Source organism: Leopardus geoffroyi, chromosome B2, assembly GCF_018350155.1.
Source record: "Leopardus geoffroyi isolate Oge1 chromosome B2, O.geoffroyi_Oge1_pat1.0, whole genome shotgun sequence".
NCBI classification, from domain to species: Eukaryota; Metazoa; Chordata; class Mammalia; order Carnivora; family Felidae; genus Leopardus; species Leopardus geoffroyi.
The window spans coordinates 30,802,732-30,815,116 of record NC_059332.1 but is presented as its reverse complement, the minus strand read 5'-3'; the positions used below and the strand labels follow the sequence as shown (position 1 = coordinate 30,815,116).

The 12,385-nt window shown below is 45.5% G+C and overlaps 2 protein-coding genes across 3 annotated transcripts; both read left to right on the top strand.

Annotated features, from left to right (window-relative positions):
- The first annotated feature begins 100 nt into the window (after positions 1-100).
- Positions 101-4,014, top strand: LOC123608159 (heat shock 70 kDa protein 1-like). Of its 2 annotated transcripts, none has more exons than XM_045497739.1 (2): positions 101-377; positions 1,769-4,014. In XM_045497739.1, exon 2 carries the CDS (start codon positions 1,782-1,784, stop codon positions 3,705-3,707), a length of 1,926 nt encoding a protein of 641 aa, XP_045353695.1. In that variant the 5' UTR covers positions 101-377; positions 1,769-1,781; the 3' UTR covers positions 3,708-4,014. The 2 variants fall into 2 exon arrangements, with proteins under 2 accessions (XP_045353695.1, XP_045353694.1); XM_045497738.1 differs by having other exon boundaries at positions 156-224.
- Positions 4,015-5,613: 1,599 nt separating this feature from the next.
- LSM2 (LSM2 homolog, U6 small nuclear RNA and mRNA degradation associated) lies at positions 5,614-12,213 on the top strand. The gene is made up of 5 exons (XM_045497742.1): positions 5,614-5,857; positions 6,502-6,569; positions 11,385-11,415; positions 11,533-11,592; positions 11,692-12,213. The coding sequence occupies exons 1-5, from the start codon at positions 5,855-5,857 to the stop codon at positions 11,815-11,817; spliced, it is 288 nt and encodes a 95-aa protein (XP_045353698.1). The 5' UTR covers positions 5,614-5,854; the 3' UTR covers positions 11,818-12,213.
- Positions 12,214-12,385: the final 172 nt, after the last annotated feature.

The window sequence follows — 12,385 nt, the reverse complement described above, 5'->3', positions numbered from 1 at the left end:
CCGCCCCTCCCAGAACTCTCCAGACTCTTCTGGGGCTTGCTGGGCTTGCAAAGCTTCGAGGAGGGCGGGGGTCGGCGCGAGGAGGTGGGAGGAGGTGGGAGGGGCTGGCAGGGCCGGAGGCAGGGCGGGGGCGGGTATGTTGACGCTGGCTCCCCAGACGCGTTACAATGGGGGTGCTGCCTCTGACCTCATGGGCTATTTAGGAATCGGGATGGTAGGGGATGGTAGGTCCGGAGTCCGCTCAAAGTTGTAGGGCGGGGCGGGTGGGGGGTGGGGGAACACCGGCTGCGCCGTTTGGATGTTAAAGGAGCCCCCCACGCACAGGGGCTCCGCAGTTGGAACATTATTAAACTGGATCGAAGGCGGCGGAACAATAGGTGAGCCAGGAGGGCTCTGATTGAAATGGAATGACAATAGGCAAGACTAGTAGATCCATGTTTGAGAAAGTGCTGGAAAGTTCTGTAGTTTCAATCTGTGGGGTGCATTGACTAATCAGGGAAGGGGGAATCCTTTGGTAAGGAGTCAGGGTGGGTGGGATTTGTCAGAACTGCTGGAAAGAAGTGGAGGAGCTGATCTGTTAATGTCTTAAGATAGTTTTATTCCAGAGAAGATTGGAGAGATTGCTTGTCACGCTCTATCTCGTCTGAGAAAGTTTGTGAGGGTTAGATTAGGTTCCTAGTAGCCATTTTCAGACTAGCCCAATAGTATGCCAACTAATGCCTAATGGAGGGTAAAGGAGTTGTGGAAGGTAGCTAAACGGAAAGATGGAGATTAATGTCTGGTGAAGGGACCAGAACATAAGATAATCTTAGTTCAGCAGGAGACAGTTACAATCTCAGAATAAAATATCACAGATAAAGAAACAGGACAATGAAGTTACACTCTGTGAAAATTAAACAGAATATATGCCAACTGTCCTCCCTCTTACTTCCAATTCGCTAAGAATACTTTAGTCCAAAAAGCACTCTCCGTGAGAGAAGAGACTGGAATAGTTGTACACTAGCAATAAACTTGTTCATGGAGTTTATGACAGCACTATTCACAATAGCCATAAGGTAGAAGCAGCCCAAGTGTCCAAGGAAGGAATGAATATACAAAATGTGCCCCATATACAATGCCCCTATATATATATATAATTAATATTATTCAGGCTTAAGTAAACTCTGACACATGCTGTAACACATACTTGAACTTTTGAGGATATCTTGCTAAGTGAAAAAAAAAAACAGTTACAAAAAGAAATTACTGTATAATTGTATTATTATGAAGAACTAGAGTAATCAAATTCATAGAGACAGAAAATAGAATAGTTGTTGTCAGGGGCTGGAGAGAGAAGGGGAATGGAGGTTTGTTTAGTGAATATAGAATTTCAGTTTTGAAAGATAAAAAGATTTTTGGAGGTTGTTTGGCCAGCAATGTGAATGAACTTACTGCTAAACAGTACACTTAAAAAATGGTTAGGATGGTAAATTTCACATTATGTGTATTTTAGTACAATGGAAAGTAATAAGGGTGCCTGGATGGCTCACTCCCTTGAGCATCCAACTCTTTTTTCAGCTCAAGTCATGATCTCAGGATTGTGGGATCAATCCTGTGTTGAGTTCCATGCTGAACGTGAATCCTGTTTAAGGTTCTCTCTCTGTTCCTCTGCCCCTCTCCCTTGCTCGTTCGTGTTCTCCATCTGTCTCTCTAAATTAAAAAAGTAATAAAGTTAAAAAAAAAAAAAAAAGCACTCTGCCAAAACTTTATCTCATTTTTTTCTTCTCAGGCCTCGGAAGACCATGGCTGCTGCTAAGGGAATGGCCATTGGCATCGACCTGGGCACCACCTACTCATGCGTGGGGGTGTTCCAGCACGGTAAGGTAGAGATCATCGCCAATGACCAGGGCAACCGCACCACCCCCAGCTATGTGGCCTTCACCGACACGGAACGGCTCATTGGGGATGCGGCCAAGAACCAGGTAGCCATGAATCCCCAGAACACTGTCTTTGACGCCAAACGTCTGATTGGCAGGAAATTTAATGATCCTGTAGTGCAGGCAGATATGAAACACTGGCCTTTTCAAGTAATCAATGAAGGAGGCAAGCCCAAGGTAACAGTGTCCTACAAAGGGGAGAAAAAAGCTTTCTATCCTGAGGAAATCTCTTCTATGGTACTGACAAAGATGAAGGAGACTGCTGAGGCCTTTTTGGGCCATCCTGTCACCAATGCTGTGATAACTGTGCCAGCTTATTTCAATGATTCTCAGCGTCAAGCCACCAAGGATGCAGGTGTGATTGCGGGTCTGAATGTGCTAAGAATTATCAATGAACCCACAGCTGCTGCCATTGCATATGGCTTAGATAAAGCAGGTCAGGGAGAGCGACATGTCTTGATCTTTGACCTGGGTGGAGGAACATTTGATGTGTCCATCCTGACCATAGATGATGGAATCTTTGAAGTAAAGGCCACAGCTGGGGACACCCACCTTGGTGGAGAGGACTTTGACAACAGGCTTGTGAGCCACTTTGTGGAGGAATTCAAGAGGAAGTACAAGAAGGACATCATCCAGAACAAGCGAGCCGTGAGGCGGCTGCGCACCGCCTGCGAGCGGGCCAAGAGGACCCTGTCGTCCAGCACCCAGGCCAACTTGGAAATTGATTCACTTTATGAAGGCGTCGACTTCTACACGTCCATCACCAGAGCCCGATTTGAAGAGTTGTGTGCAGACCTGTTTAGAGGCACGTTGGAACCTGTGGAGAAGGCTCTTCGGGATGCCAAGATGGATAAGGCTAAGATCCATGACATTGTTTTAGTAGGGGGCTCCACCCGTATCCCTAAGGTTCAGAGGCTGCTACAGGACTACTTTAATGGTCATGATCTCAATAAGAGCATCAATCCAGATGAGGCAGTGGCCTATGGGGCTGCTGTACAGGCAGCCATTTTGATGGGGGACAAATCTGAAAAGGTACAGGACCTGCTTTTGCTGGATGTGGCTCCCTTGTCCCTAGGGTTGGAAACAGCCGGGGGTGTGATGACTGTCCTGATCAAGCGCAACTCTACCATCCCCACCAAGCAGACGCAGATCTTCACCACCTATTCAGATAACCAGCCAGGGGTATTGATCCAGGTGTATGAGGGCGAGAGGGCCATGACCCGAGACAACAACCTGCTGGGGCGCTTTGACCTGACTGGAATCCCTCCTGCACCCAGGGGAGTGCCTCAGATTGAAGTGACCTTTGACATCGATGCCAACGGTATTCTCAATGTAACAGCCGTGGACAAGAGCACGGGAAAGGCCAACAAGATCACCATCACCAACGACAAGGGCCGGCTGAGCAAGGAGGAGATTGAACGCATGGTCCTGGATGCTGAGAAGTACAAAGCTGAGGATGAGGTCCAAAGAGAGAAAATCGCTGCAAAAAATGCCTTAGAATCTTATGCTTTTAACATGAAGAGTGCTGTGAGTGATGAGGGCTTGAAGGGCAAGATTAGTGAGTCTGATAAAAAGAAAATACTGGATAAATGCAATGAGGTCCTTTCGTGGCTGGAGGCCAATCAACTGGCTGAGAAAGAAGAGTTTGATCACAAGAGAAAGGAATTGGAGCAGGTGTGTAACCCAGTCATCACCAAACTCTACCAGGGAGGATGTGCTGGGCCTACCTGTGGGACAGGGTATACTCCTGGAAGGGCTGCCACAGGCCCCACCATCGAAGAAGTAGATTAATCTTATCTGGAGCTGGAGGGCTCTAGGGTGCCTCTAAGGTGAATTTTGTTCCCCTCATCTTCAAACATTGTTATGATTCTTGAATTGACTGGACCTGAACCTGTTACCATCCCTTTCAGATTCTGACAAAAGAGTCTTGTATACCACCTTTTCACAATCCCTGTTTCTGACTCTTAGGAAAACTAGGCCCCTCTTTGAGCCATTTGATGAATTTGAATGTCTGTTATTTATTTCCAACCTTCCCAACTTTCTTCTTCCTGTGTGGATGGTTATTTGTCACTCAGTAAATTTGTTCCTAAAACAAAAATTTTTTCTGGTATCTTTATTTTTTTACCTTTTTAAAGTTTATTTTTATTTTTATTTAAAAAAAATTTTTTTTCAACGTTTATTTTTGGGACAGAGAGAGACAGAGCATGAACGGGGGAGGGGCAGAGAGAGAGGGAGACACAGAATCAGAAACAGGCTCCAGGCTCTGAGCCATCAGCCCAGAGCCTGACGCGGGGCTCGAACTCATGGACCGCGAGATCGTGACCTGGCTGAAGTCGGACGCTTAACCGACTGCGCCACCCAGGCGCCCCTATTTTTATTTTTTAAAATATATTTAAGTGCATTTAGGTCATCTTTACCTCCAACGTGAAGCTTGAACTCATGACCCCAAGATGAAGAGTCACATGTTCTTCCTGCTGAGCTAGATAGGTGCCCCTCTTCTGGTATCTTTAGACTGTTACTGTACCTTGAAAATAGGAAAAGAAGAATCAATGAAGAGAGAGTGTGTGTGGTCTGATTGTGAGCTCATTGTGAATCATTAAACTGGTAAGTGGAAAGTATTTGAATTTTCATGAGCTAATTGTTTTAAGAGGGAAAATAGCTTTTTGTAAAGTTTATTTATTTATTCACTCTGAGAGTGAGCGACCACAGGGAGAGGCAGAGAGAGAGAGAGAAGAGAAGAGAGAGAATCCCAAGTAGGCTCCACACTGTGCCATTAGCGCAGAGCCTTATGCAGGGTGCGAACCCAGGAACTGTGAGATCATGACTTGAGCTGAAATCAAGAGTCAGATGCTTAACCAACTGAGACACCCAGGCGTCCCTGAAGCAGGAAAATAACTTTTGATCATCAGCCTCCTTTAGCTCCAGGTAGAGCAGTTGCTATGCTTGTACTCAGTGATAGAGTGGTTTAGGTGCTTAGGGTTCAGCTGGGGGGCGGGGGGTGGGGACAAACTTCTGCTTGATATCCTTATGATACTTATAGTGGGGTCAGAAGATCCAAGATCTGTGTATTCAGAGTCGATTATTACATCTTTTACATGCAGAAAACATTTCTACAACAAAGTGCTGACAAATGGGTACTTTTGTGCAAGATGAGAAATGGAGGATTTGTAGTCTTATTGAAAAATATTTTCACCTATTGTGTCATATCCCATATCTATAAAACCCTTGGGGACAGGAGCATAGAAGTATGTGTAACAGCACTTGTGTCCCTTTGTGTTTTAAGTGAAATGTTACAATGGGAATTTCTAGCCCTGAGCAAGTTTCTGTTTGGTTTTACTCAGTCCTTTACAGGCAAAAGGGTCTGAGAAATATGGACTGAGATTGGGTCCTTGGGAGAAATATGTTACTGGGAGCCTTTGATAGAATGAAGGAGTGCTCAGGCTCCTGATTTCGGGGGTTCTGCACCATGTTATTTTCTAAAGTTTTTATCGAAGTGTGACAGATATAGAAAAGTGTACAAATCAGGAGTTTTCGCAAATTCCTCCACAGTTGTCAGCAGAATGTAAGGTGTTAGCAATCGTGCTGTGGATGGCACTGTCAGTGAAAAAAACCTCTAAGAGGCGGTGTACCTCTTCAAACAGCTGGGGCCCGCGCCTGCGTGTTTGGAAGCCCGCCACTCGGGAGGAAGTGGAAAGGCAGGAAGACCCGCCCCTTTCCTGGCTCAAGCGCCCCCTCGGCTCTCCCCTGCTAGCGCTCCCGGCGGTGCGACCCTGCCGCGTGCCGTAGTGCTTGCTCGGAGTTTCCTCCGAGCTTCTCGTGGCGCCTGCGCGACCCCGCCCATTCCCACGCGCGGGCTAGCGTCTCGGTTGCCGTCTGGCCCCAGTCCCGCGGTTCCCGGCTCTCGCTTTCCCGGCCCGGCCGGCAGCGGCTTGAGCACCATGGTAGGTACCGTGACGTCACAAGGGGGCGCCCGGGCGGAGCGCGGGCGTGCCGGCGGATAGTAGTCGGGGTGGCGTCTAGGCTTTGACCCGCGGGGTCGGAGTTGGGCCCAGGGGTCTTGCCTCCATCCTTAGTTCTCACGCCTCAAATTCTGGGGTGCGGGGGAAGACACCTGGGAGCAAATGGGGATTTTCCTTCTTTTCTTTCTTTCTTTTTTTTTTTTTTTTTAAACTTATGAGGGAAACAAAACAAACGCGGGAGAGAGTTGGAAACAAGGGGAGGGAAAAAGCGAGACCTCAGGAGGCTTTGGGAGGGTGCGAATGGGATACTTTGTACAATTCTGTTCACTGGGGCGAGTGGGCAGGGCCCCAGGAGAGGTGGGGGATTGAGAGACGCACCCGGAGAGCCCGAGGAGTGCAGGGCAGAGCGTCTCTCTGGGGCTTTCAGCCAGGGGCTCAGTGAAGGGTGCAGAATCATTTGCGCTTCAGGCGGTCATCCCTATCAGTATTCTTTCCTGTGAAGTTTTGAGAACTTGCCAGAGATGTGGTGGGGATCCCAATACCAGTATTTGGGGATACTGGCAAAGGAGCACTCCTCCCTACTGTGTGCCTTCCCATATGATGGTTTTCCCCCTCTCGCCCAATAGCTCTTCTATTCCTTTTTCAAGTCCCTCGTGGGCAAGGATGTGGTCGTGGAACTCAAGAATGACCTGAGGTAGGTACCCATTCTGTAGGGGGCGAAGATATGCAGGGCTCTGGAACCTCTTTGACAAGTATTTGAGGGCTGGGCACAGTGGGAGAGCTACAGAAGAAATAAATGACCAGTGCCTTAAGTTTAAAGTACTAGAAAGAGGGCAGCGCAGGCATCAATAACATTTTTTCCTTCTTTGCGAAACGAACATAGTTTTGTTTTTTTCTGACTAAATCATAGACTCCTTTGACCCAGCTTACAGAAATGTACGAATCAGTGCCACAGGTAAAGATGTATGTGCAAAGAGGTTTGTGGTTTTACTTTCAATAGCCCCAAATTGGAAACAAATAGCTGTCTACAGGGAATGGGTTGATTGAGTTGTGGTACTTCCATATTATACAGCTGTCACAGAGGAATACGATGCATTGATATGGAGAGCTGTTGCAGAATAGTATATATGGCACAATCTTCCTTTTGTTAAAGAAAATGTAAAGGGTAAGCCAAAGACCAATGCAATCCCTTATGCCTATGCTGCTTTTACATCCTCTACCCCCTTGTATCATTAGTTCCTAATTACTGTTCAGGACTTGGAGTAAATGCTGTATCCTTGGAGACACTTTTTTCCTGGTCCGTCTAGCCATATAAAGTCTGTCATATAGTCTAATTTTCTTCCTAGTGGGTGCTTCTCAAATTGTGGTTTCATCGAAATGTTTATGGTTTATGTCCTGTCCTTCCTACAGGGCCAGAACCTCAGCTCACCATTGTGTATTTAGCATAGGCCTGGTATATAGTAGGTGCTTAATAGCTGTGTGCCGAAAGAAAGCAAAATAGCTAACATTTGAGAACCTTTTATCAACTAAGCACTATTCTGAATACTTTGTATGTATGAATTTATTTAATTCTCATAACATGTCCATATGACATATACTATTGTTGCTGTCTTACACATGAGGAAACTGAAGCATAGACATACATGTTAAGAAACTTGCTCAAGTCTACACAGTTAGTGAATGACACAGAACTGAAGTCCAGTTCTGTCTGGTGTGTGCACACGTGCATGCACGCTCCCTTAAATTAAAAACAGAGCATGACAAATACCATATGATTTCACTCATATGTAGAATTTAAGAAACAAAACAAATGAACATAGGCAGTGGGAAAGAGGCAAACCAGAAAATAGATTCTTTTTTTTTTTCAAAAAAAAATTTTTTTTTCAACGTTTATTTATTTTTGGGACAGAGAGAGACAGAGTATGAACGGGGGAGGGGCAGAGAGAGAGAGAGGGAGACACACAATCGGAAACAGGCTCCAGGCTCCGAGCCATCAGCCCAGAGCCTGATGCGGGGCTCAAACTCACGGACCGCTAGAACGTGACCTGGCTGAAGTCGGACGCTTAACCGACTACGCCACCCAGGCGCCCCGTAGATTCTTAACTATAGAGAATAAATTGAGGATCACTGGAGGGGAGGTGGGCAGGGAGTGGACTAGATGAGTGAGGGATATTAAGGAGGGCACTTGTGATGAACACTGTGTGTTGTATGTAAGTGTTGAGCCACTAAATTCTACACCTGAAACTAATATTACACTATATGTTAACTAGAGTTTAAATAAAAACTTGAAAAAAAGGGTCATATTCTTTATGCAGTTGTGAAACTTGCTTTTCATCTGACAGTATGTTGTGGATATTTTCCATGTCAATAAAGTTGATCTTTAACATTCTTAATGTCTGTATGGCATTTTTATTCGCTGGCTGGAACTACTTTAACCGACTTTGCTGTTGCACATTTAGGCTGTTTCCAGTCCCTTGTTTTTATAAATCATGCTGCCCTGGACATCCTCATGCATGCATCTTTGTTCCCATCTCTTTCTTTAGGAAAAAAAATCCTTTGAATGAAGTGTATATTTAAAGTATCATTACTTATTACCTGACTCTCCTTTAGAAACTTTATTTTTTTAACTTCATTTTCCAAGTTTTTATTTAAATTCCAGCTAACATACAGTGTAATATTCGCTTCAGGTGTAGAATTTAGTGATTCATCACTTAACATACAACCAGTGCTCATCACAAGTGCCCTCCTTAATACCCAACTTTTTTTTTTTAATATTTATTTATTTTGGGGAGAGCACAAGCAGGGGAGGCGCAGAGAGAGGGGGACAGAGGATCCAAAGCAGCCTCTGTGCTGACAGGCTGACAGCAGCAAGCCTGATGTGGGGCTTGAGCTCACGAACTGCGAGATTGTGACCTGAGCCGAAGTCAGACGTTCAACCAACTGAGCACCCCAGGTGCCCCTCAAATTTTTTTAAGATTTTATTTTTAAGTGATCTCTACACGCAGTGTGGGACTCAACCCCACAACCCCAAGGTCAAGAGTCACACGCTCTACTGAGACAGCCAAGCGTCCCTCTTTTAGAAACTTTGAATCAGTGTATTCCCCACCCCCAACAATATCTTCCATGTTTCTTTGTGAAATAATTTCTTAGTTGGGGAAACGTTGATGTCGTAAGGAATGATGAAGAGAGGGACTTGCCTTATTTATTTTTAAGATTTTATTTTTTAAAGTAGTCTCTACACCCAATGTGGGGCTTGAATTCATAACTTCGAGATCAAGAGTTGCGTGCTCTTCCGATTGAGTGAGCTAGGCACCCTAGACTTGCCTTTTAGATCAGAGATTCCCATTTATGGCACTAGTGATGCATATGGTATTGATGGTATACAGGTTGGGGCCATATAGAGAGACAAGTGTGGAAGCCAAAACCACCCTAGGCAATTCTGTGAGATGATTGGTTTTCCTCTTCTCTCCTTCCTGGGTCTTCTACATGCCCTACGACAGGGATTTACAAGATTTGAAAGTAGTCCATTGGGTTGGGGGAAGAGCTTGTTTCTCTCATGCTTGATGTCATACTATTTTTCTGCCAGATACTGTTAAAGGACTGAATGAAATGACACCACCTTACACAATTCCTGAAAGTTACTTCGCTGTTGCAGATGGTAGTAGGGTGCTCTCAAAGGCTTTTCAGCAGTCAGGGATGTGGGGAAGCCACCACTGAGGCAGTATGTCTCTGGATTTCAGAGACTTAGAATTTAACAAAAATTGGGGTCCACAGAGAACTGCCAATTTATTTTTGGCAAGGACATTTCTAAAATTACCATTTATTATAATCATTTTTATTAAAAATTTTTGTTCATACCAGAAAGTAAGGGCAATTAAAGAGTTATTCTTAGGGAAGAATATTGGTAATCTTTAGCACACTACATACACACTCAACACACGCTGTATTAACTTGTGTTTTGTTTTTAATGTTTGTTTATTAAACAACAGGCAGAGCGTGAACAGGAGAGGGGCAGAGAGAGAGGGAGACACAGAATCTGAAGCAAGCTCCAGGCTTTGAGCTGTCAGCACAGAGCCCGACTCAGGGCTCGAACTCACAAGCAGTGAGATCGTGAGCTGAAGTCAGACGCTTAACTGACTGAGCCACCCAGGCGCCCCAACCTGTGTTTCTTTTGTCACAGACTTAAGAAACCTTTGAGCACACATCAGTGTTTGAGAACCACAGTCCTAAGGAACATAGAATTGTGATGACATGCGGGGCGGCCAGGATGGAAGCTGACCTGGATTGAGGTGTAATTAGACCTTGGTTTGTAGAAGTCAAATTGGAAAGAGAATTACGGAAATGTTAGAAAAATGTCATCAAATGATGGGGACATGGGTCATGGAGGATGGTGAAGTACTACTCAGGATTTGAGGTTGTAAGACTGTTGAAGCCATTGACAGAAATTAAAGAGGTTGGGAAAGAGAGGTAGCATGACTTGGAGTACTGGTGTTCTGATAGCATTCCTCATTCACATTTCAGAGGGCCCAGGGATTGAGGAAGGGACAGGACATCCCTGTGCCTGCATCAAGAACAATGTTAAGCTATTTTGTCTACTTAACCTATGGGGCTCTGGTTCCAAGGCAAGAAATGTTTGAAAATAGCTGATGGCTTGGGGAATCAGACAGACCTGGATTCAAGTCCCTGTTTGTCCTAAACTTGGGCACCTTACACAATCTCTGAGTCCCTAGAGGGTAATGGCTATCTTGCAAAGTGGCTAGAAAGACTGCAAATATGTGGAATACAGGTCTAGTGCATGACAGTTGTTTAATGGTAGCTGTTAAGAGTGAGTTGGTTTGGGGGCGCCTGGGTGGCTCAGTCGGTTAAGTGCCAACTTTGGCTCAGGTCATGATCTTGCAGTTTGTGAGTTCAAGCTCCGTGTCGGGCTCTGTGCTGACAGCTTGGAGCCTAGACCCTTTTTCGGATTCTGTGTCTCCCTCTCTGTCTGCTCCTCCCCTGCTCACACTCTGTCTCTCTCTCTCAAAAATAAAAAAAAAAAATTTAAAAGAGTTGGTTTTAGGAGAGGAGACATGAGATCTAAAATAACACATTGCATGGGTACCTGGGTAGCTCAGTCGATTAAGTGTCTGACTTTGGCTCAGGTCATGATTCCACAGTTCATGAGTTCAAGCCTCGAGTCAGGCTCTGTGCTGACAGCTCAAAGCCTGGAGCTTGCTTCAGATTATGTGTCTTCCTCTCTCTCTGCCCCTCCCCTGCTCATGCACTCACGTTCTCTCTCTCTCTCAAAAATAAATAAACATTTAAAAACTAAATAAGTAAAATAACATATTGCAGTAAAAGCATTGTCTTTTTTGCTCCTGGGTTTAGGAATGCCCCCTTTTGGTTCTACGTTTTCTGGCTTCCTTAAGTCCTTGACTTCCCCCAACCATGTTCTTATCCATGCTCTGAAGACATCTCTGTTTATTTTGGTTTAAACTGATTTGGTTCTCTCCTCCATCTCCCCCGGCAGCATCTGTGGAACCCTCCATTCTGTGGATCAGGTGAGATATCGTAGGAGCCTAGAATTGGGTCTTGGGGAAGGAGAGGGGAGAGTTTCGGTGCTGGGTACTTGCATGTTTTCTCTAGAGCTGATGATGCTATTCATCTTCTTTTCTTAGTATCTCAACATCAAACTAACTGACATCAGTGTCACAGACCCTGAGAAATACCCTCACATGGTGAGTTGGCGATGGTGAAGAGGAAACAGAAGCAGGATGCTCCCGGGTGTATAGCAGATATTTTTAAGGGTGTTTTCACATTTGTCTATCTTGGTCTAGTTATCAGTGAAGAACTGCTTCATCCGGGGCTCAGTGGTCCGCTATGTGCAGTTGCCGGCAGATGAGGTCGACACACAGTTGCTACAGGACGCAGCAAGGAAGGAGGCCCTGCAGCAGAAACAGTGATGGTTCCTTCTCCTCCCTGTCCCTCTTCTATTGGTGACCTTTAACCTCAAGTCCCAGCCAGGACCCCTCCCTCCCCATATTGAGGGTTTGTTGTCTTTTTTTTTTTAAATAGTGGAGCCTTTTTTTTTTTTTTCCTATTATTATTTCAGCGATGAGTGGATGAGAGGAAATAGTGTGGAGCAGCTCTCCTCTGTTGAGGAGGGGAGGATAAGTAGGCTGGGGAACTGCAAAGTCTGCCTTGTCCTCAGCATCTGTCCTTCTCACTCCTTCCCTGGAGTGGGAAGAATCTCCTAGATTCTGGTGGAAGAATCTCCTAGATTTCTCCAGGGCACCATGTGATTCGTTTTGGGGATGGAAGGAATCTGTCCCGCATCGGGAATAAACTTATGATGCACATTTGAGTTCTAGTTCTGTGTGTGTTTGGGGAAGGAGCCTGGAGGGTGGGAAAGGGATGTTGCATTCAAGCCCTGCTACTCTCATCACCTCAGCCAAGAATCCAACCCAACTTCCCAGCATTGTCTGCCCCTCTTCTTGGCGTAAACCATGTAATACCTCACCTGGCTACACC

Excerpts from the sequence above, each read along its gene's own strand:
- LSM2 (XM_045497742.1), top strand. Across the intron at positions 6,570-11,384 it reads GAACTCAAGAATGACCTGAG|CATCTGTGGAACCCTCCATT; the intron begins GTAGGTACCCAT and ends CTCCCCCGGCAG. Across the intron at positions 11,416-11,532 it reads CCCTCCATTCTGTGGATCAG|TATCTCAACATCAAACTAAC; the intron begins GTGAGATATCGT and ends TTCTTTTCTTAG.
- LOC123608159 (XM_045497739.1), top strand. The coding sequence starts at position 1,782 with ATGGCTGCTGCTAAGGGAATGGCCATTGGCATCGACCTGGGCACCACC.